At 47.0% G+C, this 25,724-nt stretch overlaps 1 protein-coding gene across 10 annotated transcripts in view; it reads right to left on the bottom strand.

Annotated features, from left to right (window-relative positions):
• The window catches only part of CARM1 (coactivator associated arginine methyltransferase 1), a 455,353-nt gene that overhangs the window by 123,362 nt on the left and 306,267 nt on the right, over positions 1-25,724 (bottom strand). For all 10 annotated transcript variants that reach the window (XR_011259957.1, XR_011259956.1, XR_011259959.1 and 7 more), the window contains exon 10: positions 3,628-3,717. Coding sequence is in view for 4 of the 10 variants with exons in the window: in XM_069604256.1 (XP_069460357.1) it covers positions 3,628-3,717 (90 nt within the window). In the remaining 6 variants the exon portion in view is untranslated. The remainder of the gene's footprint in view (positions 1-3,627; positions 3,718-25,724) is intronic.

Genomic DNA, 25,724 nt, shown 5'->3' on the forward strand with positions numbered 1-25,724 from the left:
CTTTCTCCATGTGGGTCTTGTCTTCATGAAGGCAGTAGAGACATCGCGAATGCTCGTCCTCCTTGAAAACGTTATATAATCCGCATCCAGGGCAGTTCCTGAGCAGCTTGGATCCGGGCGTCAAGCTCCCCTTGTCCTGGGCCATGTCCGTTGAGGTAGGCCGCAGATCTTCCGGAATCCTCCAAGAAGTGTAAACTCGACGAAAACGTTACCCTTGAGGGGCGTAGAAGAATTCCGAACCGGGTCCCCGTTATCGGAAGTAGAAACGGTGGAGCTTGAGGCTTGATTAAAGCGAAAAAATTAGAATCTCCTGAAAAAGTGTGAAAACGCAGTAAAAAACTCAAGAGCTAAACACGAGGACTCCCAACACTTGAGCGTGCGGTAAAACTGAGGATGGCTGCCAGAGGCGGGGCTTAGGGAGAGGGCAGTCATTGGCTGGGGGCAATATGACCCAGAGATCAGTGATTGATTACTACTAAGAAAGACAGATCAGAAACGAAACTGATACTGATTTTTTCTTTACCGAGGGTTCCCAGCCTGACGACGGGCAATATTCATGAGCATGTGCATCCATGCCAGACCCCATGCTGGAGAAATCATGAAAGACCCTTTTGGGATGACCCACAGTCAACCTACACCTTCAGGTGACTTAAATACTAGGGTGCTGGGGCATTAATATTTTACTGTTGTATTTAGAATACTGTTAGAAATTGGCTAAAGGAAAAAGGTTATTAGAACAAACGATACACCATCAATATTCTTAAGCAGGCAAATACTTTGGATCCCCTAAGCAGAGTCATTCAGTATAACAGATTAATCCAAAGTCAATGGGCAAAAGTATATGGACTGAAGCACTTCTGGTAGTTGAGTAGAAAAGTATTTGCACAATGTTTTCAAAGTCTATGAAGAAAAGAAGAATCAAATGTAGGGCCACAAGCTGATTAGAAATGTGAGTAGTAGAAGATGCAAGCAACTCTACAATGAGAGGCAAGTTCTCAGACTTTACAGTACCTTTGTATTGAAGAAAAAGTGCAGCAGAGGACTGTTGCTGTGCAGATCTCACTGTTCCGGAGCCTAAGTCGTGGGGACAAGAGGGACGACTTCTGAGGACTCCTGCTCTACAATGGGATGGTCACCGCTCACAACCAGCAATATTTCAAACAAGTGGCACTTCAGTATTTCAGCTCCTCGGGACTACCGCAAATAGCTACACTGTGGCCCCTGGCTGTCAAAATGGACTTCCTTGCTTCTGAGGTCCCCCACTCTGTTGAGGGGGCTCAGTCAGTCCTGCTTCCTGGGAGTCTTGAGGATCTTCCTGGAGCTCTTGGCCAACTTAAAAGCAATGTACACAATCTGGTGTTCCTCTCCCTAACGTGTCGGTTTCCAGCAGCAATTCTGTGGAAATGCAACCAGCTCCGAGATGGGTGTCCATGTGGCTTACTGTTGAGTTGATTGGTCCCACCAACTCAAAGGGAGAAGTCGTCCTTGCAGGGCTTCTCTGTCGAGGTGAACTTGGCGATTCGGACCTGCAGCAGGGCTTCACCGGGCAAACCAACAGTCCAGGAGTTCCAGCAGGTGTCTTCAAGCACTTCTTCGGTTCCTTTGTCCAGTGGTCAACTCTGCCTTCGAAGCCAAAAGACTTGCCTTTTATTCAGTACTCTCCCATTCATTCCAGTGTAGCTGTCACTCACCTAACAGGGTGACTTGTCCTTGGCGGACAGTCTGCCAGCCAATCACCAGAGTGCATTTGGGTCTCCTAGGAGACGAAGTACAGGGAGTTTCAGGCACCTCTCTCACTTCCTGCCTACCCCAGACACTCTGGAGCCAGAGACGGGCTTCACTCCTGAACCCTGCCAAAGGCGAAATGAACAAAGACCAAACCTGGTTTGGCGTGCAGATAAACTCTCTAGAAGGACCTTTCCACAAAGACATGGCGAAAAAAAAGACGACCGGGGACCATTTTGTCAAAGATGGCTCCTGCGTCATTTTGAAAAAGATGGCTCCCACGGTTGCTTTCCCGGAGCCGCGAACATAGCCTGTGGTAAATGCAAACCATGGTAGTTCAAATGAAACCACTGCCACCAGCCATTCAGTGAGGAAAGGGTAACATAAAACATGTTACATGAGAGTATAGACACAGGGGATACTAAGTAACCCCTCCAGCCCTCTATTGTAAGATAGTGTGTGCTGTGTCTAGAAAGTTACAATGGCAAGTAAAGTCAATTTCCCCGCACTGAAGGTGCTGTGTGACAATTCAAAAGATGATGCCTATGGAGTTTGTCAGACTGCATAATCAAAAGAAACAGAGGTAAAATTCACATTAAAATACCAAAGTGTGTAAAAGGGTCACTCTCCAGGTTAAAAACAATCAAGGCCTCAAAATCCAACAAAGTTGCTGGGGGGTCTCTAAGGTGGAGGGAATTGGCACATTTCTGAGAATTCTCCCCAACACCAAGCCAAAAGCCTCACCTTTTATTCAGTTCTCTGCCATTCCTTCCAGCCTAGTTGTCAGTCAACCAGCAGGGTGGCTGTCCTTGCTGGACAGTCAGCTGGCCAATCACCACAGAGTGTATTTGGGTCTCCTAGGAGACTAAGCACAGGGAGTTTCGGGCACCTCCCTCACTTCCTCCCCACCCCAGGCACCCTGGAGCCAGAGGTGGGATTCACTTGTGAATCCTGCCAAAGGTAAAGCAAACAAAGGGACCTAACCTGGTTTGGCGCACAGAGTAAATCTCAAGAAGGACCTTTCCACAAAGAAATGGGTAAAAAAAAAAAAAGACCACCACGTCCATTTTGACAAAAATGGCACCCTTGCGTGCTTTACTGCAGCTGCCAACACGGCCCGCGGTAAATGCACATCACAGTAGTTAAAATGAAACCACTGCCACCAGCCATTCAGTGAGAAAAGGGTAACAAAGATGTTACATGAGAAGCTAGACAAAGGGGATACTAGGTAACCCCCTCCAGCACCCTATTGTAAGATAGGGTGTGCTGGGTCTAGAAAGTAAAAAATGTAAGTAAAGTCAATTTCACTTTAATGCTCTTGGAAACAGTAGTTTATCCAAGAGAAGGTATTTAAACCTTTGGGAAATCTGAACCTGTGGCACTGCACTGAAGGTGCTGTGTGACAATGTAAAAGATTATGCCTGTGGAGTTTGCACAAACAAAGGAATTCAAATACGAGAGTGGGGAAAAAGGGTCTCACTCTCTCCAGGTTAAAAGAATCGAGTCCTCAAAATCCAGCAAAGTTGGTGAGGGTCTCTAAGGTGGAGGGAATTAGCACATTTCTAAGAATTCTCCCTACCCAGGTCCACTAACACCAACTCAACAAAGCTGAATCTAAAGGATGCCAAAACCCAATTTACTTTGGCTGCACCCAAACACCCTCTTAGTGTAGTAATTTCTGGAGAAGTCTCACTGTAGATGGGAAAATAAATAAGCTTACCAAAGAAAGCATTTAATGTTGAGCTACAAGTAAATAGGATTAGCAAAAGGTAAAGGTAATTTCAACTTGCCAGTTTCATTGCAACGAAGAATGTGAGCCATGGCCAGTTTATGTGTTTTTACAAAACCCCCAAGCTGTGGGCGAGAGAGGGGACTCACTGGCAAGCTTGCTCCAGCACTTACATTGAACCAATGAAAGCCACGTCAAACCAGAACGCCAGGCCATGCACCAAACCAGAGTGCAACATGTGAAACTTGAAGGGTATCTCTATCCTGGAGGGAGAAAAAAAAAAAGGGAAGTTAGCGTCTGAGCTCCACCAAGTTGCGTGTGCAAACCAAAAAGTGACATACTTTAAGCAATTCCTTGTCATTTCCAATGCAAGGGCAACCCCATCCCAGAGCTCTGAGCAACTTGTTAAGAGATGAGTGGGGCTACTTAAGGTACATGCCACTAAATCAAAGAACCCACCCCTTCAGGGCTATATTTTGAAGGAAACTTGCATGTGAAACCTAGAGCAATCTGGCCATTCCCTTCCCGTTTAATGAAGCAAATGTAACAAGCTTTGGTTTGGGATAAAATTATTAATGCAACATGCTTGGAACCTCTAATGGCAAACAGCCGACAAACTTTCTTAAACTCAACAGCAAATCCCAACAATAGGGAAGCTGTGTTAATTAGTGAAAAGGCTGGAGAGCCGCTCCATTGCCCGGCATTAAAACTTGCCAACACCCACACATATGGCCGTACTGCATCATGGCAATGCAGAGGTATATTTAAGCATTTCTTAGTGCAAACAAAGTGACAAACCACTACACTCAAAACTTGTCCTGGGGGATAGATGGACTACAAATGCCTTAAGACCCAACATTTTCTATCTTTAGACAAAGTAGGTGGATGCAGACGAAGATGCATTGATGGAACACTAAACATCACTGAACAGACATGCAGAAGCCTTCTAAAACATTGCCCCATTAGCACTGAAGGACATTACTGATGGTAGTTCACTGGAAACGTTGCAACCGTCACTGCTGCGCCATGCATTAGCTACTGCCAAATTGCTATACTAGCTACAGGCTTTCAGCATCCTTCCAATCGGTCAACCGCCTTCACTCTGCCGCCTGCACTTTGAAGCAGACTAAGCAGCATATGGCGACCCCCCACCCCCAAATAATTAAATCTCCCACTTCTAGAGGTAGGGTAAGGCAGGTATTCATGCCCATGAAGTGCTAGTGCAAATATCCAAAAAACAGCAGTGTGTTAAATGGAGTAACACTAGTGACTGCTGGGCATTAACTAAACACTGAAAAGATAAAACAATCTGTGTGACCAGCCAAAGCCTGCAGCTGAGCACCAGGTAAGCATTAGGAAGATTTTCTTTTTGGGTCAAATTCTCCCCACTTTGTGAGTCCCCCCTAGCATTTTTGCTGGACTATTGGATTTTTGGACTAATTCGCCTGAGTGAGAACCTTTGTCCACACTCAATTCTTTTTACTGACCATGGGAACCATTTACCTCTTTTTGATACTTTAATCAAATTATTCTTCCTCCATCTTTTCTGGCATCTACATTTTATTATTGCAGCAAAGCACTTTCTGTGCAGTGTTGCTGGGAGCTTTATTTTACCTGGGTTAACGCGTTACCAGGGCAGGGGGACACTTTGTTCCACCTGTATTTTATTTTGCGATATCGGCACACCACACCTAAATTGGAGTGCTGAGGGGAAACCACTAAGGCGTCCGCTGCACACAGCACACTCGTTGTGCCTCTCAGGAAGTAACACTAACCTACGTTCGGATTTTACAGCGCTGTCAAGCAGGGCTTCCCTATTGTCTGGTGCTCCCGCTCAAGATGGCCACTGCGGTCCCCACCAGAGCTCTATCACCCCAAGACAGCCAAGCCACAACACCTATGTGACCTTTAATTTGCTTCCCGGCCTGGAAGTTTTATCGGCCAATCTGCGCCGGCACGCTGGGCCGGCCTTCATGGAAGGCCCCTGCAGCCTGTCCAGGAATGGATGGTAATGAGTCTAACCGCCACTTGTCTCAGGGGCATACCTGCAACACCCACACCGCCACAAGGTTTCTACCCACTACCAGCTTTATGCATCTGTTCCCCCAATTCACTTCATGCAACCCCTCTCGCATTACCACAAACCCCACTGCTAGGCTAGCAAGCACCCTACTGTGTCTGCATGCACCACTACACAATTGCTCCACAACATGCCCAGCGAGTCACAACCATGCCTTGATCAACTGATGCTGCACCACCTCGCTACCCACACCACCCACCCCTTGCCGGCCATATCACTCCACCACTGTCACTGTGTGAAACTTGCATCTTGGTTTACGCTCCATTTCATCCTCTATGCGATGCCACCTCCCCGAGCAGTCCTTGCGTCACTGGCCACACCTCCAGCAACGCTCCCGACAAACTTTACTAAGGAACCAACTAAGGGAAATTCCTGCAAGAAATTTAACATACATGCCCAACTCCACGAGCAACCTTACCCCACTCAAAGGACGTAGGGCACAGGTGCAGCCAAGTAAATCAATCCAAACCTAAGCTACATCAAAGACACCGGGATAAAAAGGACTAGCCCAATACAACGACGGAAACACGTAAGTAGCTACGTTAGCATAACTACAAAGATGAGGCAGCCTGATCACGCTGAAACTTAACCACCGAAAGGAAACAACCTTCACTAAACCACGGAGAAAACTCAATAGGAATATGCATCTCTCGTAACATGGATACTAACCAACCCCAAAATTACTAAAACCTCTCCCCTCCTCACACTAATCAAATACAACCAAGCATCTTAAAGCTGCAGCAACCCACACACACACTTCACCACACTGCAACAACCACCACAGCACACAACGGGACTCGGTACTGAGTAACACCAAAACGCTCAGCGAACGGTGTTAACGGAACCAAAGCTGCAAACAGTACTTCACAGCTCCCTTGCTCTTTTCCAAACTTTGTCCAATTAACAAACCTAACCTAATACGCCTAACCTATCCCGCCTTTTACTACAGATCTGCCAGAGCGCCAGGGGACCACTTCGGTGGTGATAGTGCGCGGTACAAATATCCTTTAACATTAACTGGGGCCCTAGCTAATGCAAGGTCTGTATCGACACATGCCCCTGACATTCAACCTCATTACCTCAAATAAACTTGATATCCTCGCTATCACCAACACCCGCCTTCAGCCATCCCACCAGGATACCCCCCATCTCCCGCAGCGACTGACCACCCGGAGAGGAGAATCTATTCCCATCAGAGCCATTGTCACAAAACCCCCTCCCAACTGCGACCCATCTATGAAACTCAATATCTCTCAACCACCATCTCCAGCCACATCATATACGTCCTCCTAGTACCCTGCCACACCTTTGAAGATCATCTCCTGCAACTCATTAGCGACCTAAAGTCATGCTCTAGACTCCTTAGGTGACCTTCACTGGGGACTCAACGACAACACTGAAAGATGCCACCTCGTTAGCCAATGCCCTCGGCTACAACCAGCACATCCTTGCTCTTCACATTCTTGGTCGAACACGAGGCAGATCCAGTTTTCCAGTCATCGCCCCCGTTAGGGAGAATATTCATTGCTGTGCCAATTCGCTTTAACCTGAGAGACCCCCAGCTCTTTTGCTGGACTCTGGGCTTTTTAATTTTACTCCTGAATGGGATGGACCTCCACCACCACCATCTCATGTGTTTTTATGACTAGGAATTTTGCTTTCTTACTCTTTAATGGAGTCTAGTAAAATCCAAAGGCATCTGCTTCTTGCATGGTGAGAGCACCTTCTGTGCAGTGCCACTGAGAAGTCCCTTGGACTGGTTTCAATACATTTTCTCGTGTGAACTATTGTTCCCAAGAATAGTAAGATGACATGTCTGACTTACCTCATTTTATGTGGGACCAGCACACCACCCTATGTGGAGTGCTGGGGGATTACACAGTTTGGTTTGTTTTTTATTTGGTAATGCGCACCAAACCCTTAGGTAACTTGGCGCAGACGATGACAATGCATTACTTATCATAAAAGCATTTCTGATGGTTGTATCTGCTTAGATTCACATGCTGTGCATAGGTCCGACATCCAGTGGTCACTGCGGAGTATTGCATTTTGTTTTTTGTAGTCGAAAAGGGGATGTCGACAAGGCGTGTCTGTAACACTATCCATATAGTGATGTGCGTTGTACCCACAATCCCTCACGCGTCGAGGTCCCTCTATTTTTTCTGCCCTGAGGGAGCCTTCTATACGTGAGTGAGTACAGAACAGAGATGTAGAAAGGTGTCTATGTTCCTTCCATCCGAGCGGGGAGGAAGGGTGGACGCATGTGAATCTAAGCAGATACAACCATCAGAAATGCTTTTACGGTAAGTAATGCATTGTCTTCTTATGTTTGTTAATCTGCTTAGAATCACATGCTGTGCATAGACTAGCGAGCAGTACCCGGAGTTGGCGGTGGGTTATGAGAAGGAACGGTAGAGAAAAGATGTCTTAATACTGCCTGTCCCACCTGGGAGTCAGATCTAGAGTGTGCATCTAGACAGCAGTGTTTTGTAAAGGTGTGCACAGAACTCCAGGTAGCCGCTTTGCAGATGGACTCAAGGGGAACATTTGCAATGAACGCTATAGAAGCCCCAGTGCCTCGAGTAGAATGTGCTCTTGGCTTGAAGGGTAGTTCTCTTAGCAAGAGTGTAACAGTGATGCATTGAACAATCCATGTAGATATAGTGGACTTTGAGACTGCATCTCCTTCTCTTCCTGCTGCCACAGAGACAAAGAACTGATTAGTCTTTCTCAGTGGCCTGGTTCTTTCCATGTAGAACATGAAAGCTGTATGCAGACTTTTTTCTCCGAAGCTGGAAGGGTTTTGAAAGAACGTTGGTAGTTATATTGACTGGTTTACATGGAATTTCGAGATGAATTTTGGTGCAAACCTTGGGTGTGTGCGTAGAACCACCTTATTCTTGTGAACTGTTACGAAGGGGTCTAGAACAGAAAGAGCCTGTAGTTCACTTACTCTCCTAATTGAGGTGATAGTTATTAGGAAAGCAGTCTTAAGAGTGCGATCTTTAAGAGTTGCCTTGTGCATGGGCTCAAAAGGCGAGCCCATGAGTCTAGAAAGTACCACATTTAACTCCCATCCGGGAGCTGGGTTAGCTATCGGAGGGTGTATTCTCTTTACCCCCTCCATGAAGGCCTTGATAACTGGTATCTTCCCTTCCACCACAACACTTTAAGTTGGGAAGTGGTGTATGCAGAAAGTGCCGCCAGGTGGACTTTAATGGAATTGAACACTAGACCTGAATCCAGTAAATGGGTCAAGTACAGAACAATGTGTGTGGGAGAGCAGTCAACCGGGTTGATGCTCTTACCTCTACACCAGACAAATCTTTTCCACTTGCTAGAATAGCAGTGGCGAGTATTAGGTTTTCTGGCTTCCCTGAGGATGTCCATACATCTCTGCGGGAGTTGTAAGTGTCCAAATTCTATGATCTCAGGAGCCAGGCTGCTAAATTCATGGTCTGAGGGCATGGATGCAGTGTCCTGCCCTTGTCCTGTGACAGCATGTTGTACGGGCAGGGAAGTTTCACTGGGGGAGATGGGGACATCTCCATCAAGTGAGCGACCCATGGCTGCTGGGCCCACATTGGGGCCACTAGTATCATGGTAACTTGCTCCTGGTGCATCTTGTGCACCACTTTGTTGAGAAGAGGAGTGGGGGAAAGGCGTAAACAAATTTCCCTGACCATTGAATCGACAGACCGTTCCCCTTGGACTGGTTCTGGGGGTACCTGGAGGCGTAACTTTGGCATTGTGAGTTCTCCAGAGTTGCGAACAGGTATATTTCCGGGAATCCCCATTGCGTGAAGACGTCTAAGACGATGTCTTCGTGTAATCGCCATTCGTACTCTTCGGGCAGGGGGAAGTCTCTGCTGAGTTCGTCTGCTAGCAGATTGAGTTCCCCTGGTACGTGTTGTGACAGTAGGAACATGTGTTTGAGAGCCCACTTCCATATATTCTGGGTCAGCTTGGACAGTCCTGGAGAGTGGGTGCCCCCCTGCTTGTTGATATAGTACATGGCTGTGGTGCTGTCTGTAAGGACCATCACTGTCTTCCCTTGTAGGTGTTCCTGGAAGGCTTTTAGTGCTTTGAACACCGCCAGTAGCTCGAGTAGGTTTATGTACTTGGATGCTACGTTCGGAGTCCACACTCTGAGCAGTCTGATGGGATAGGTGAGCACCCCCATCCTGTGAGGGATGCGTCTGTGGTTAGAGTGGCCTCCACCGCGGGTGTGGCAAAGGGTTTCCCTATCATCAGGTTTTCCTTTGTCCACCACCGTAGCGAGAGAACCAAGGCTTGCGAGACCACCACTAGATCGTCCCATTGTCCGCTGGCCTGACACCACTGGCTGTTGAGCCACTCTTGCATTGGGCGCATGCGCAGGTGCGCTTGAGGTACCAAATAAATACACAACGCCATCATTCCTAGCAATCGCATCGCTTTGCGCACCGTCACCTCTTGACCTGCCACATATTGGGGGATCTGAAACAGCATGTTTTGGACCCTCTCGTTGGAGGGGAAGACAAGGCCGTCCTTTGTTCGAATTAGAGCCCCTAGGAATTGTTTGACTTGGCTGGGGTCTAAGCTGGACTTCTTCTCGTTGATGGAGAAGCCCAGTTGGAACAAAAGGTCTACAGTCTTTTGGGTGTTTGAGAAGCATGTCTCGTAAGAATCCCCTGTTATGAGCCAGTCGTCGAGGTAAGGGTATACTGGGATGGATAACCTGCGCAGGTGGGCCGCTGCCACTGCCAGTACTTTCGTGAATACCCTTGGTGCAGATGCTATGCCGAAGGGTAGCACTCTGAACTGGTAGTGTTTGCCCTCTATCATGAACCTGAGGTATTTTCTGTGCGCTGGCAACATTAAAATATGAAAGTATGCATCTTTCATGTCCAGTGTTGTCATGTAATCTCCCTGTGATAGCAGTGGGATCACTTCCTGTAAGGTCACCATACGAAACTTTTGGGGTTTGACAAACTTGTTCGCTGGGCGCAGATCTAATACAGGGCGCATGGTTAGATCCTTTTTGGGTACAAGGAAGTACACTGAATAAATACCTTCCATTACCTGAGATAGATGCACGACCTCTATGGCTCCTTTTTCCAGCAGTTGGTCCACTTCTTGGAGAAGGATGGCGAGGTGTTCTGGTGTCATGCGGCGTCCCCTCGGGGGTCTGTATGTTGGGGAACTGTTGAACTCGATACAGTAGCCGCGGGCTACGGTGGAAAGTACCCAGCGGTCTGATGTTATTCCCTCCCATGCTGGAAGAAAGGATGTTAACCGGCCCCCGACCGGCGTTGCATGGGAGGGGACTACGAGAGTCTACCACTAGAGGACAACATCCAACAAGAGACGCCAGCAGCACCCTCCTGGACCGCGAAGGGCTGTTGTAGCCCTGCAGCTGTGCCGACCCAATTTTTTGCTTCGACTGTAAGACCTGCAAGAGATGACTTCCACCCTTGGGCTGGTGGGACCAACTGGCCCCGAGACAAGCTTAATTTTGGCGCAACCCATGATTTGACATGATTTAGCAGGGCTGCAGAGCCCAATGCCTGGAGACCCCCGACCATCGAGTGCATGGTCTTCGGAAGTGCTAATCCGGTCAAGACTTTGTGGGCATCCAGAGGACCCTACAGAATGAGGACATCTTTATCCCGAGTTCCCCCACCCCCGCCAAAGTCCAGGACCGAGGGATCAAGTAACTTCCAAGCAGAGCTGTTTCTTGGCGCCGAGAAAAAAGGTGCCAAAACCAAAAGAGGCCACTGAATCCAGGAGAATCCAAAGCTGAAGAGTCTCGAGTGCTGCTGCAGTAGCCCGCCATAAACGTCCTCCCTTTCGTCACCACGACCAAGGACCAGGAACAAGGGTCTGCTACAGTGCAACAGGAAAGCATTCAGCTGGAACCAATTATTCAATTCTCAGATACTGTGGGGCTTGGGGTCCATCTACCTTTTGTGGCGCTTTCTAGCTTGAGGAGTACTATTTTAAACCCTTTTGAGTTGACCTCAACTCACTCTGTCCCACTGAGTTTGGCTATCCTGGCTCCCTAAAGGCCGCCTTCTGAACAGATTGGCTTTGGCAGCTATGGAGAATTCTCAAAAATTGGTTAATTCCCTCCACCTTAGAGAAGCCCAGCAACTTTGCTGGATTTTGAGGACTTGATTGTTTTTACCTGGAGAGAGTGAGCCCCTTTTTTCAACCACTCGTGTATTTTAATGTGATTTTATACACTTTATTTTTGGTTATGGAGTCTAACCAACTCCACAGGCATCTTTTACAATTGTGTCACAAAGCACCTTCAGTGCAGTGCCACAGGCAAGTCTTTCAGATTTCCCAAGGTTTAAATACCTTCTCTGGGATCAACTGTTTCCCAGAGCAGTAAAGGGACATGGGCTTTACTTCGCATTGTACTTGCTAGACCCAGCACACCCTATCTTACAATAGAGTGCTTGAGGGATTACTTTGTATCCCCTGTGTCTAAATGATCATGTAATCTTGAGGTTACCCTTTTCTCAATTGACTGGCTGGTGGCAGTGGTTTCGTTTTGAACTACCTAGGTTTGCATTCACTGCGACCGTTCTCAGACCCTGTAACGTTAACCGCGGGAGCCATCTTTTTCTAAATGGAGTCCAGCCATCCTTGCTAAAATGGTGCCCAGTCTTTTTTCGTCAGGTCTTTGTGGAAAGGTCCTTCTAGAGAGTTTCTCTGCGTGACAAACCAGGTTTGGTCCCTATGTTCATTTCGCCTTTGGCTGGGTTTCTGAGAGAAACACGCCTCTGGGGTAGGCAGGAAGTGAGGGAGGTGCCCGAAACTCCCTGTGCTTCGTCTCCTAGGAGACCAAAATGCACTCTGTGGTGATTGGCTGGCTGACTGTCAGGCAAGGACAGCCACCCTGCTGGGTTAGTGACAGCTAGGCTGGAATGAATATAAAAGAACTGAATAAAAGGCGAGTCTTTTGGCTTGGAAGGCAGAGTCGACCACTAGATGAAGGAACCGAAGAAGAGCTTGAAGAGGACTGCTGCAACTCCTGGACCGTTGGTTTGCCCGGTGAAGCTCTGTGGCAGTGACTACTTGCCAAGTTCGCATCGACAGAAGCCCTGCAAGGAATTCTCCCTTCGAGTTGGTGGGACCAATCAACTCCCAAGTAAGCCACCTGGACACCCATCTCAGAGCTTGTTAAATTTCCTCAGAGTTGCGGCAGGAAAATGTAAAGCCAGAGAGAGGGACACCAGATTGTGTGCAGACTCTCACGAAGCAGGACTGACCAAGTCTGACCCTCCCCTCAGTTGAGTGCGGCAACTCAGACGTGAGGAAAGTCCACCTTGACAGCCAGGAACCATGCTTACTGCCATTTGCTGTACCGCAAGGAGCTGAAACGCGAAACAACCACTGACAGTAAAGTTTGCCAGCTTTCACAGTGCCAGTACAGGAGTCCCCTGACGTCCTCCCTCTTGTCCCCATGACTGAGGCCCAGGAACAGTGAGATCTGCAGAGCTGCACAGGAACAGTCTTCAGCTGCATCTTTTTCTTCTTTTCGAAGGTACTATAAAAATAGCCTAAGAGACCTTACCTCTTACTGTAGAAGAGCTTGTAACTTCTGCCACTCACAAGTCTAATCAGCTTGTGGCCCTACATTTGGTTCTTTTTCTCAAAGACTCCCAAGAACTTGTGCAAAGACTTTTCCATTTACTTCCCTGAAGTGCTGCATCCTATGCAAGGACTTTGGCCTATTGACTTTGGCTTAGCCTATTGAATTGCATGACTCTTCTCAGAGCTATCTGAAAGTATTTGGCCTGCTTATGACCATTTGTAATTTCTTGTGTTCTAATCACCTTTGCCTTCTCCTTACTTTTTAAAAGAGTATTCGGAATGCCAACAGCAAGATGGTAATAGTTTCTTACCTGTAACTCCATTTCTCCAGCATTGGTATCTTTCATGGATTCACATGCTTAGAATATTCCCCGTCGTCAGACTGGGACCCCTCGGTACACATATATAGCCTTTTCCAATAGGAAACCTTCCGCCACTTTTGTGTCCTATCTACGTCCTTTTAGGACCCGCGTGCTCCGTAGGCCGTCCCAGTATAAGAGGCCCGCCTCTGCGGCTCCCCTTCAGATTTCGGCCCCTACAAAGTAGGAAGGGTTAAACTTATCAAATACATTACATTCCGGGGAGGTTGGCGGGCGCATGTGAATTCATGAAAGATACCAATGCTGGAGAAATGGAGTTACAGGTAAGAAACTATTTCCTTCTCCAGCATTGGATCTTTCATGGATTCACATGCTTAGAATAGATTGTATAGCAGTAACACTTGAGACGGCGGTGAGACTAATGTAATATACCCTCACCACACTACACAATGCATATGTACAGTAGGAATAAGTTAACTCATAACCTTACCCACATAAAGTATACTGTCATTAAAAAGGTAGACAACAGATTCTCCACAGCGTGGCGCTTACCTTACTGAAACAGATGGCGCAGGACAGCTCTTCCCATCTGCACCTCGTCCGCATGCTGCCTGGCAAGGCACTAGTGGCGGGTAAACGTGTGGGGCACTGACCATGCCGCAGCTTGGCATATGTCCGTCAGCGGAATTCCTGCCCATAAAGCTGTTGAGGAGGACATCGATCTTGTAGAATGGGCTCTAGGATGTCCTTGCAGTGGCCTTCCGGCCATAGAGTGACAAAACGCAATCGTCGATGAAACCCATCGAGCCAATCCTTGTTTAGAGATTGCTTTTCCTCTTGTCGACGGACCATATGCGACGAACAGTTGTCGAGTAGACCTGAGTTCCTGTGTACGATGTAGGTAAAATTTCAGAGCCCTCTTAACGTCCAGGGTATGAAGAGCTTTTTCTGCTGCCGATGATGGTGTGGCGAAGAAAGTAGGGAGAACAATGGACAAGTGTTTGTGATACACTGTTGGAACTTTTGGGACGAACATAGGATTAGTTGCCAGGACTACTTTGTCCTTAAAGAATCTTAGGTATGGCGGGTCTACGACCAGCGCTTGCAGTTCCGAGATTCTTCTAGCTGATGCGATAGCAATCAAGAATGCCAACTTCCACGAAATTAATTTTATGTCGGACGTGGCCATAGGTTCAAAAGGCGGTTTCATTAAGCCTGCCAACACTGTGTTGAGACTCCAAGTCGGGGGGAAACACTCGAAATAAACCCCTCATGAAGTGTTTTACAAGTCTGTCGCTAAATAGAGGAGACGACTGCCTCTTCCTTGTGAACCTCGAGATGGCCGCCAGGTGCACCTTTATCGATGCGAAGGATAATCCCCTCTCCGCCAAGAGGAGCAGGTAAGGTATAACTTGTTCCGGCGTCACCAACAACGGTTGTAGGCCCCGTTGTCCTCTAAACCATTCCCAGAACCTCCGCCACTTATAGGAGTAAGATTTGTTTGTAGAAAGGGCTCTAGCAGCCTGCAGAATTTTTTGACAATCCTCCGAAACGTCTAAAGCACCGAACTCCGAAAAGTCAGGAGCCAGGCTGTAAGGTTGAGACGGTCCATGTCGTGATGCCACACCGTGCCTTTGTCCCGGGATAGTAGGTTCGGGACTTTCGGAAACGCTATGGGATGTTCCAGCGACAGGTGAAGCAGGTCGGAGAACCACGGTTGCCTTGGCCAGTATGGTGTCACTAGAATTACCCGGCAATTGTATTTGCGTATCCACTGTATTGTCCTCTGTATGAGGGGGAACGGGGGAAAAGCATAGAGGAACATGTCCGTCCATGGGGAAGGAGAATGCCTCCCCCATGGAACCCTCTTGAGACCATCTGCTTGCGAATTGCTCGCATTTCTTGTGGTCTTTGGTCGCGAAGGCGTCCAGAGGGGGGTAACCCCATTTCTCGAACACTCATCAGGTGAACTGTGTCAATTTCCCACTTGTGTATCTGGGCCATGCTTCTGCTGTGGGAGTCTGCTTGGGAGTTCCTCACTCCTGGGAGGTGATGAGCCACGATGGAAATTTCGTGCTTTAATGCCCAATGCCATGTTTTCTGGGCTTCTATGGAAAGAGTTCTTGATCGCGTCCCTCCTTGTTTCCTCAGATAAAACATTGCTGTTGTATTGTCGGTCAGTACTCGTACTCGCGAACCCTTAATGTGTGGTAGGAATGTCTTCAAGGCCCATCGTACTGCTCTGAGCTCTAACACGTTTATGTGTAGGAGTGACTCCGTTGGAGACCAGCGACCTTGCGTTTGGAGAGCACCCATGTGAGCTCCCCATCCGGTTAGGGACGCATCCGTGACTACGGTTCGCTGAAACTCCGGTTCCTGTAGGGGTACATCGTTGTTCAGATTGTGGAAACTCTGCCACCACTGAAGGGTCCGAAGCAGCTTGTCGTCGTCGATGGTTATCTTGTCTGACCACGATCCTTGGGCCTGCGTCCATCGGTCCGCAAGGAATTCCTGGACTGGCCTCATGAATAGGTGACAGTTTTCCACCAGATGGATGCAAGATCCCATGGCCCCTAGGACCGAAACGTATTTTCTCACTGAGATCTTGGTGTTTCGCGTAGTCGGCACGCTTGTTGATTGAGTCTTAAGGTTCTGTCGAGAGAAGGTTTCACTAGCCCTAACTGGGTCTCGAACTGTGCCCCCAGGAATACCAGCGTTCGATGGCCGCAGAGAGGATTTTTCGAAGTTTATGGCGAATCCCAGCTGTAGAAGCTGCATGGTGGCTTGTAAACTTGTGTTGGTCGACGCTGGGGAGGATCCCCTTACCAGCCAGTCGTCGAGGTATGAGTATACATGGTGGCCCTGCTTCCTTAGCCAGGCCGCTACTGGAGCCAGGCATTTCGTGAACGTTCTGGGAGAGGTCTTGAGCCCAAAAGGAAGAACCGTGAATTGGTAGTGAGTCCGCCCTATTACAAATCTTAGGAATTTCCTGTGTTTCCGACACATTGGAATATGGAAATACGCGTCCTGTAAATCCAGGGACGCTAGAAAATCCCCTTCTTGAACGGCGCGGATCACTTCCTGCAGAGTGAGCATCTTGAATTTTAGGCTCTTTAAAGACTTGTTGAGATCGCGTAAGTCTAAAATGGGACGCCATTTGCCGTTCGGCTTTTTTACAACGAAATATCTTGAGTAGACTCCTTGACCGCTCTGTGATGTTGGAACTAATTCTATCACGCCCTTTGCTAACATGAGGGTTTACCTCTTGTTGCAGTATCTTCAGATGGGAATGAGCGGTGAACCCAGGTGGAATTTGCAGAGGGCTGTGTTTGAATAGTAGAGAGTGTCCGTTTCTTATAGTATCCAGCACCCGTTGATCCGTCGTTATTCGTTCCCATTCGTCGACATATGCTGAAACTCTTCCCCCCCAGAACGGTGTGTTGTATGTCACTGCTGATCTTTATTTTGCTTGTCTCTCGACGACGGATATGATGGTCTTTTCCTGGAAGTCTGGAAGTTCGGCGACGGTTTGCCGTTTGGGAGGCACGTCTGTATCCCTGGGAGGGGTAAGCCGATCTGCCAAAGGATCTGTCTCCAGACGCAGAGAATCTTGAGTTACCTGAAGCCCCTCTAAAGGGACGAAAAGACTTGTAGCTTCTGCCACTCTGGAGGGCACCCAATGAACGTGCACCGTCCGAGTCCTCTTTCATTCCCTTTAGGGCTTCGTCCACCTTCTCACCGAAAAGAAGGTCTCCCTCAGAGGGCATATCTAAAACTTCTGACCTGAAGTACGTACACTTAAGCCATGGCTGTCGACGTAATACGACCCCATTATTGACTTGCTTGAAGCCTGACTCAGCGAGGTCCACCGCGATGTTTATTGCGTGATTTGAGGCTTCCTCACCCTCGGACAAGTAACATCGCTGCCTTCCTATACTCTTACGGAAGATGATCAAGCAACGGAGCTAGCCTGTGCCACATCTCCCCATCGTATCTGGCTACAATTGCCAGAGAGTTTGCGGCCTTTACTGTGGTCGCTCCCACGGATAGCACTTTTTTGCCAAAGGCATCCTGGCGTCTCGCTTCGTTTTCAGGTGCAGTCGTGCACTTGTGCTGGGCCTTCGCCTTCCGCCCTGCTGCCGCCGTCCCCACCGAGTCTGGCGTTGGTTGGGAGGATAAACACTTGGGGGTAGACTCTGGAGCCTTAAACTTTTTTTTCCAGGCGTCCTTTCACTGCCGGCTCTGAAAACGGGTGACGCATTGTCTGCAACCCCTCCTTCCACACATGGTCTAGTATTGGTATCGAGAACACAGACCTTCTCTTACCCATGTGGTCGAACAAAAAACAGTCCTTTTTCTGTTCTTCCTGGGACAAACCAAATTCTTTGCATGCCTTCTCCATCATAGAATGGAATGACGCAATGTCGTCCGGAGGGGACGGGTGAGCTGGGCTTCTAGGGGTTTCCAACTCCACCTCTGACTCCCAGGTTGGATCCCTGGAGGGGGATGATGAGATATCCGACATGGCTCCCCTGTCAGACTCCGAATCTGGCAGCTCACCTTCCTCTTGTGCCAGTGCTGAGATTGGCGTGCGTAGGTGCGTCGGTTGACGGGACGGGCCCGGCTCGTCGACGGGTGACTGTGGCAGGTTTGCCTGAGGTAGTCTCTGGTCCAACGACTAACAAAGACTGAAGTGTGGACAAAATTTCCAACGACAAAACAGATTGATGATTGAGAAGAGGGGCAGATACCGGTATAACTAATCCCCTCGTCGACGACTTGTCAGCCACTCGTAGCCCTAGGTCTGCTGGGCCAGCTATTCTCTCGTTCTCGTCCTCCGAGGACAGCAACACAGCCTGTTCTTGTAGTAAAGTATCCTGGGGGGGGATCGGATTAAAAACTTCAGGCCTCCAGGCCTCTTGTAGGACCCCCGTCAACGAGGCCATCGTCGACGCCGTTGTCGGTGGGACGGTGGATGCCACCTGCGTAAGTGGCAGGGTGGAGGCTGATGACTGGACCGCCGTCGACGACGGTGACTTAGCAGGTGGTTTTGGCGGTCCCGCCTTTTCCACACTTGGCTTGCTTTTACTCGACTCGTGGTCGATCTATGATGATCGCCCGAGGAGGATTTCCTTTCCTTTTCATGCTTTTTTGATGAAGATGATTTCTTTGACGAGGATTCTCTAGTTGAGTGACTTCCAGACGACTCTTTTTCCGTCGGTCGAGATTTCTTCGCCAGTGGTTCCGACGAGGTAGCGCGGCGTGATGTTTTCACCGATTGTGTGGAGCCTACCTCCGAAGGGGGTATGCCCCCACTCCCTCATTCAGCCATGCCACCAGTCGTCGACTCCGGTCTTTGAGGGTTTTTTGAGAAAACCCTTTGCATATGTCGCAGTTATCCGCCGAATGATGAGGGTGGAGGCAATATATACAATCCATAGGTCCGTCCCCCTCGTAAACTTTTTTCAAGCCGCACGTCGCGCATGGACGGAACAGCGCTTTTCCTGACACGGAGGACATTTTCTTTACTCAAATTCCAGTAATGCAACCTTGTACAAAATAGTAAGACAACGCGAGGAGATCCCACTACTTTGGAGACGGTTGAAATCTGAAGGGGAGCCGCGGGGGCGGGCCTCTTATACTGGGACGGCCTACGGAGCATGCGTAGGCGGGTCCTAAAAGGACGTAGATAGGACACAAGTCTCGGAAGTTTTCCTATTGGAAAAGGCTATATATGTGTACCGAGGGTTCCAAGTCTGACGACGGGGAATATTCTAAGCCTGTGAATCCATGAAAGATCCAATGCTGGAGAAATTAATGTCCCCAGCACCCATGTGTAGGTTGTGTCTGTGAGCCATCCCACAAGGGTCTTGTCTGATTCAGAAACTCAGTGTACAGTATTAAAGTATATTTGTGGGTTACTATTCAATTGCTCCCTTCTGAAGAAGGCTTTATAACTGATAAATTATTGTTTATTCAAGAAACCTTGAGTGTAAGCGTTTATACCTTTAACTGTGAATCTCAGTGCAACTCCCCTACAGGTCACATTGACCCCTCTTGAGATAAACCTGGCTGCTCAACACGCTGCCAAAACTGTAGTACAAGCCTATACCAAAGGTTGGTTTGCCTATACCTGTAGTCTTAGTAGTTTGTAGTGTTCCCAGAGGGTACTGCATTCAAACTTTTCCTAACACCACTAAACTCCCATTATAGGTTTATGGGTTTATCTTTATTCTAACAATATTGGCTTTGCCATTGCTTGTTCGCGCAAGACTTCTGAAAGTTGGGGCTACTTTTGTTATCTAGTTTAACTTTTACTCCTACAATTGGAACCCTTCACTGGACCCCAGAGAACCCGTCTGCATTTTTTCCTGCCTTACAGACTGGAACTTTACCTGAACTATTGGGCAAAAGGCCCCAGACAACTTAAGGCTGGACTTTGAGTTCGGGATCATTCCCTTTGGACCTAAAGTGCATAATATAACCCTACCTTCCCAGGAGTATGTGATGTATATATGTAATCTATTTTTCTAGTGTTGTGTGACAACTACCTGTCAATAGTCTTTTTTTATAGTGCTTTTGGCCAATAAACGCTTGTATTTTGATACATCCTGTCTAGTAATCGGTGATGCCCATTGTGTGACCTCATTGTGGACCCTTCAAACGCTCACCACCTCTGAAGAACTTAGCCTAGACTGCCCGTCACTGCTATCTGAACTGGTTTGGCTACAACTCCCCAGAATTTTCGCAGTCACAATATATGTTGGCCTTCTATACATCTGTCCACCAGGCTAGAGTACAGTCCTAACAGCAGGCATCCCTTGGAAAGTCTACCAAGGCCCTCTGAGCGCATGAGAGGACAGTACGTGGGGGAGGTAACTGAAACACCCCATGTCTTTGTTCCGCAGTGTGCCTGGCTGGAACCAGTTTGTGCTGGGAGGCTGACTGTGCCAATTGGACAGATCCCGCCAATGCCCCCAAAGTTTGAATGTACATGTCCGGTGATCTGTGGGCTCAGCCAGTTTTCCTGCCTAAAATACAAGTGTCCTGGAGTAGACACTCAGTTGACCACTGGAAATGATCCGAAGGACAACGGCAGCCACTTCCAGCGACCACCAGATCTGGCTGAGTAACTGCTGCAGTCCCAACCTCTAGTTCTGTCCGACAGGGAAGCCCCAAATAGGAAGACTTCGTCACTTGGACTGGTGGGGCAAACCAGTCGTTAGACTAACTGCGACCTCCATGGCATGGCAACTCAATGCCTGGGGTACTGTGCCATTTTGTGGTGCAACCTCTTCTGAAGTGCGGTTTCATCTGAAACTTTGTAGGCTTCCTTTTAGACCTCCAATGACTGGCTCCCACTCCTGAATGTCTCCTCAGCCAAGACTAGGCCCGATGCAGAGACAAAAAGGGATTCACTTGCCGCAGTCAGACTTTCCCCTCCTATCTCGGGTACCCTTGATGCAGAGGTAAGTCTTGTTGTATAAGCAAATTATACCCCATGTTCCAGACCTCAACTAGGAACAGCAACATCTACAGCACGGTAGCCCAAACTCGCAGCTGGTCAGCTGAAGGGTCTTCTTCGTAGAACTCGGAGCCGACATCAAGAATGGGTGTTCCCCCTCCACTCCAAGGGTCGCAGCTCCTTTGCAGGACTGCTGGAGATCTTACAGAATCATTAGAGTAATGATGTATAAATTGCAAACCCCAGTTTCAGGTTGTATTTTAGATTAGAAAATAAGTGAGATGATTATACATCATTACATCATACATTACTCTAATGATTCTGTAGACTTTCTTGATTTAAACGTCTGTCCCCTACTGGTTTTATCACTAAAACTTTTCGCAAACCCACCTCGGTTAATGCAGTTTTACATTCATCCAGTTCTCATAAACGTTCTGTTATTAATAATATTCCGAAAGGAGAATACATTCGAGGAAAAAGGAATTGTTCTCTTAATGCTGACTTTGATGCGGAAAAATCATTTATACATGATCAATTTGTACAACGTGGGCATCAACCAAATCTGCTTACCAAAGTTGAACGTGAAGTGTCTAGTATGGAGAGAGGTGATTTACTTAAACCTAAAACTAGATCATCTTCAGCTAATATGCCTTTCAACAAAATTAGACTGATCACTCGGTACAACAGTGATAGTAATGGTGTGTATGCTATACTCAAACGTCATTGGCACTTGCTCCATCTCGACAATGATCTAACTAAACTATTGGATTCACATCCATCAATAGTATTCAGTAGAGCCCCCACTCTTAAAATTCTTTTATGCCTGTCTTTTATGGCACAAGCACCCATTGCAAAAACATGGTTAGACCAAGGGCGGCTGAATGGTTTTCACAAATGCGGGAGCTGCAATATGTGTTCATATACATTTGAGTCTGAAACCTTAGACTTTGGGTCCACAGGCAAGCATGTCATTAATTCATTTATTAACTGCACTACAAAGTTTGTAGTGTATTGTATCATTTGTGTGTGGACTATTTTATACTGGTAGTACCATCAGGCCACTTAAAATTTGGATTCGCGAACATTTGGCTTCTTTGAACAAACAGGATGCCAAATATCCTTTGGCACTGCATTGGCAGACTTTACATCAATCGGATGATTTCAAGGATTTAAGATTTATTGGGTTGGCTCAGATTCGTCCTTCCAAAAGAGGAGGTAATATGGAACTCAGACAGACAATTGGAAGCGAGGCTGATCTGCAAACATAGATTGGTAATTCGTGTATTAAATTCTGATCATGAATTTCACGTTTTCTTATGATTCAACTTGTATTTCAGACAAATTCTGCTTTTTCATGATTTCATCTGCATTTCAGTTAAATTTGAATTTTATATGCTATTAATTTGTTTCAACTAAAACCATTTATGACTTAAATGAGGTCTTACATAATCACCGATTCAACTCCTGGTCCATGTATAGCTGGCCCGTTTATAAATGGAATTTCACAATCCCTTTAGCTATTATATACATTATTATATTCGGTGCAATTATTAGGTTGGTTGCCAGTGCAGAAGACACTATAGGTGGCTACACACCATTACCTTGTTCCTAATGCTATATATTTTTATTTTGCGTGCAAATGGAAGTAACTTTACCGTGATTTATCTGTCGTGATGCGTTAACAAGTGTGTGCGGCAGATTACACAACCAGGATGCATGATAAATTTAGTGCGTTATTTCTAATCTAAAATACAACGTCAATCACTATATTTAATTGCGTGTATGTTCGATTGCCAATTCTGGCTTATGCGTCTGTCTTCATTGAGATTTGATTGGCAGCCAATGGGTTCCTCACCCAACATGGCTGCCGCTGGATGGTTTGTTACGGTCTTGCTCTTGTGTCCTAGTTCTCCTGCTTAACTACACCAGCTGCATCTCGCGCGCGCACTCTCCCTTGGATACAGTTGTTGCCGGAAGGCTGGTAAGTGAGATGCTGCTCCTTCGATACGGTCCCTGACACTTAATCATATTCGTTTTCTATTCACTCACCTAATTCCGTGCTTTGGCTCTGTCTTTTTTTTTTGCTAATTGCTCAATTGTCAACTGACATCGGACTATCGTGGCTACTTTGAATTGGCGGATATATTGTATCTTCGTGGACAACATTCCCCCCCTCCATTGCGGATCTTTGCAGTCTACTATAATTAGTCGTTGCAAATTTATATTAAGGTAATTCTTTTACTTCTAATAATGTGTTGCGGAAAATTTTAAAAAATATATAATTACAAACTCTTTGAATGGGCTATGCAGCTCTAACACTTGTTATATTTAATTTAATCCCGTCTAGTCCTGGAATTGTACCCTGGAATTAATCGTACTATTGGTAAGTGCAATACATTGCTAATCTTCGTTTTCGGTTTTTGTTACATTCATTTTGGCAACATTATGGCATTTTGTAACAATTGTGATTTTGGACACTAATTCTTGTTGCACAGATTATTCGCCTTCGACAAGCATCAATGGTAATTATACCTTGATATTTTAATTATTATTGGTAATCCAGCCAATCTTATCATCCAGGGTTGCTTAGTCACCGCACCTCACTTATTTTCTTATGTTGTTTTGTCATCCTTCTTAATGGTTTCGGAACCGTATGGATGTCTTTTGGCAACGGTAATTTATTTTTATTTTCTCTTTATCATTTATGGTTATCCAATCATACTGATTATGTAACACTAATGATTTAAACAATGCTGTTATGTATCATACATTTATGATTGTGGCCAATTCCCCCCCCCCTTTTTCAACCCCTATGTGTTTGCCCAATTGGTTTGATGTGTATACATTGGTCAACATGCTAATGGTTTTAAATTGTATTTTGATGCACACTCTGGGAACACTACAAACAACTGACTACAGGTATAGGAAACCAGACCTTAGGTATAAACTTGTACTACACAGTTTTGGTAGCGTGTTGAACAGCCAGGCTCACCTCAAGAGAGGTCAATGTGAGCTGTAGTGGAGTTTGAGATTTACTGTTACAAGTATTCAAATAAACTTACATGCAAGGTTTTTTTGAATAAACAATTATTAATTAGAATACGCCTTCTTCAGAAGTGAGCAATACAACAGTAACATTCAGATGCACTTCGTGAAATACACTCTTAATCTCTCTAAATCAGTAGATACCCTTTTGGGATGGCCCACAGACACTACCTACACCCACAGGTGACTTCAATGGCTAGGATGCTGGGGACATTAATATCGCTGTTGCATTTGGGATCATAGTAATGAGTCAAAGGAGAAGATTTAGAACATACAAGAGACCACAAATATTATTAAGCAAGCAAATACTTTTGCCCCCCCCCCCCCCCCAGAAAGTCATTCAGTACAATAGGTAAAGCCAAAGTCAATGAGCAAAAGTCTTATATAGGATGAAGAACCTCTGGTAAATGGAAAAGTCTTTGCACAATGTTTCAGAAGTCTTTGAAGAAAAGAAAAATCAAATGTAGGGCCACAAGCTGATTAGACGTGAGTGGTAGAAGATGCAAGCAACTCTACGGCAAGAGATATGTTTTCTTAGACTTTGTACAGTACCTTTAAAATGAATAAAAGATGCAGCAGATGACTCCTGTTCCTGTGTAGCTCTGCAGGTCTCACTGTTCCTGGGCCTCAGTCATGGGGACAAGAGGGAGGACGTCGGGGGACTCCTGCAATGCATTTGGACAGTCGAAACTTGCAACCAGCAAACTTCACTTTCAGTGGCTGTTCAGTGTTTCAGCTCTTCGCATCTACCACAAATCGCAACACCGCAGTTCCTGGATGTCGAGATGAACTGTTCTGGCTTCTGGGGTCTCGCACTCTGCTGCTTCCAGAGGATCTTCCAAAAGATTTAGGCCAGCTTAAAAGTAACGCACACAATCTGGTGTCCCTCTCCCTGGCTATGCTGTTCCTGCAGCAACTCTGAGGAAATTCAACCAGCTCCGAGATGGGTGTCCAAGTGGCCACCTTTGGAGTGGATTGGTCCCACCAACTCAAAAGGGAGAAGTCGTCCTTGCAGGGCCTTCTCAGTCGATGCGAACTTGGCAAGTAGTTACTGCAGCAGGGCTTCACCGGGCAAACCAACGATCCAGGAGTAGCAGCAGGCGCCCTCTTCAAGCTCTTCTTCGGTTCCTTCGTCCAGGGGTCGACTCTGCCTTCCAAGCAAAAAGACTTGCCTTTTATTCAGTTCTCTCCCATTCATTCCAGTCTGGCTGTCACTCACCAAGCAGGGTGGCTGTCACTCACCAAGCAGGGTGGCTGTCACTCACCAAGCAGGGTGGCTGTCACTCACCAAGCAGGGTGGCTGTCCTCGCCGGACAGTCAGCCAGCCAATCGCCACAGAGCGCATTTGGGTCTCCCAGGAGACTAAACACAGGAAGTTTCGGGCACCTCCCTCAATTCCTGCCTACCCCAGACACTCCAGAGCCAGAGGCGGGTTTCACTCCTGAAGCCCACCAAAGGCGAATGAACAGAGACCAAACCTGGTTTGGCGCACAGAGAGAAACTCTAGAAGGACCTTTCCATAAAGACATGATGAAAAAAGCAGACCGGGCACCATTTTAACAAGGATGGCTGGATGGCATTTTGAAAAAGATGGCTCCCGCGGTTAAAGTTACCGGGTCCGTGAACTTTAGCAGTAAATGCAAATCTGGGAAGTTCAAAACGAAACCACTGCCACCATCCATTTCAATGAGGAAAGGGTAACAAAAAATGTTACAGGAGCATTTAGACACAGGGGAAATGAAGTAACCCCCTCCAGCACTCTATTGTAAGATA

Source organism: Ambystoma mexicanum, chromosome 3q (genome assembly GCF_040938575.1).
Source record: "Ambystoma mexicanum isolate Mex_15411 chromosome 3q, UKY_AmexF1_1, whole genome shotgun sequence".
NCBI lineage: Eukaryota > Metazoa > Chordata > Amphibia > Caudata > Ambystomatidae > Ambystoma > Ambystoma mexicanum.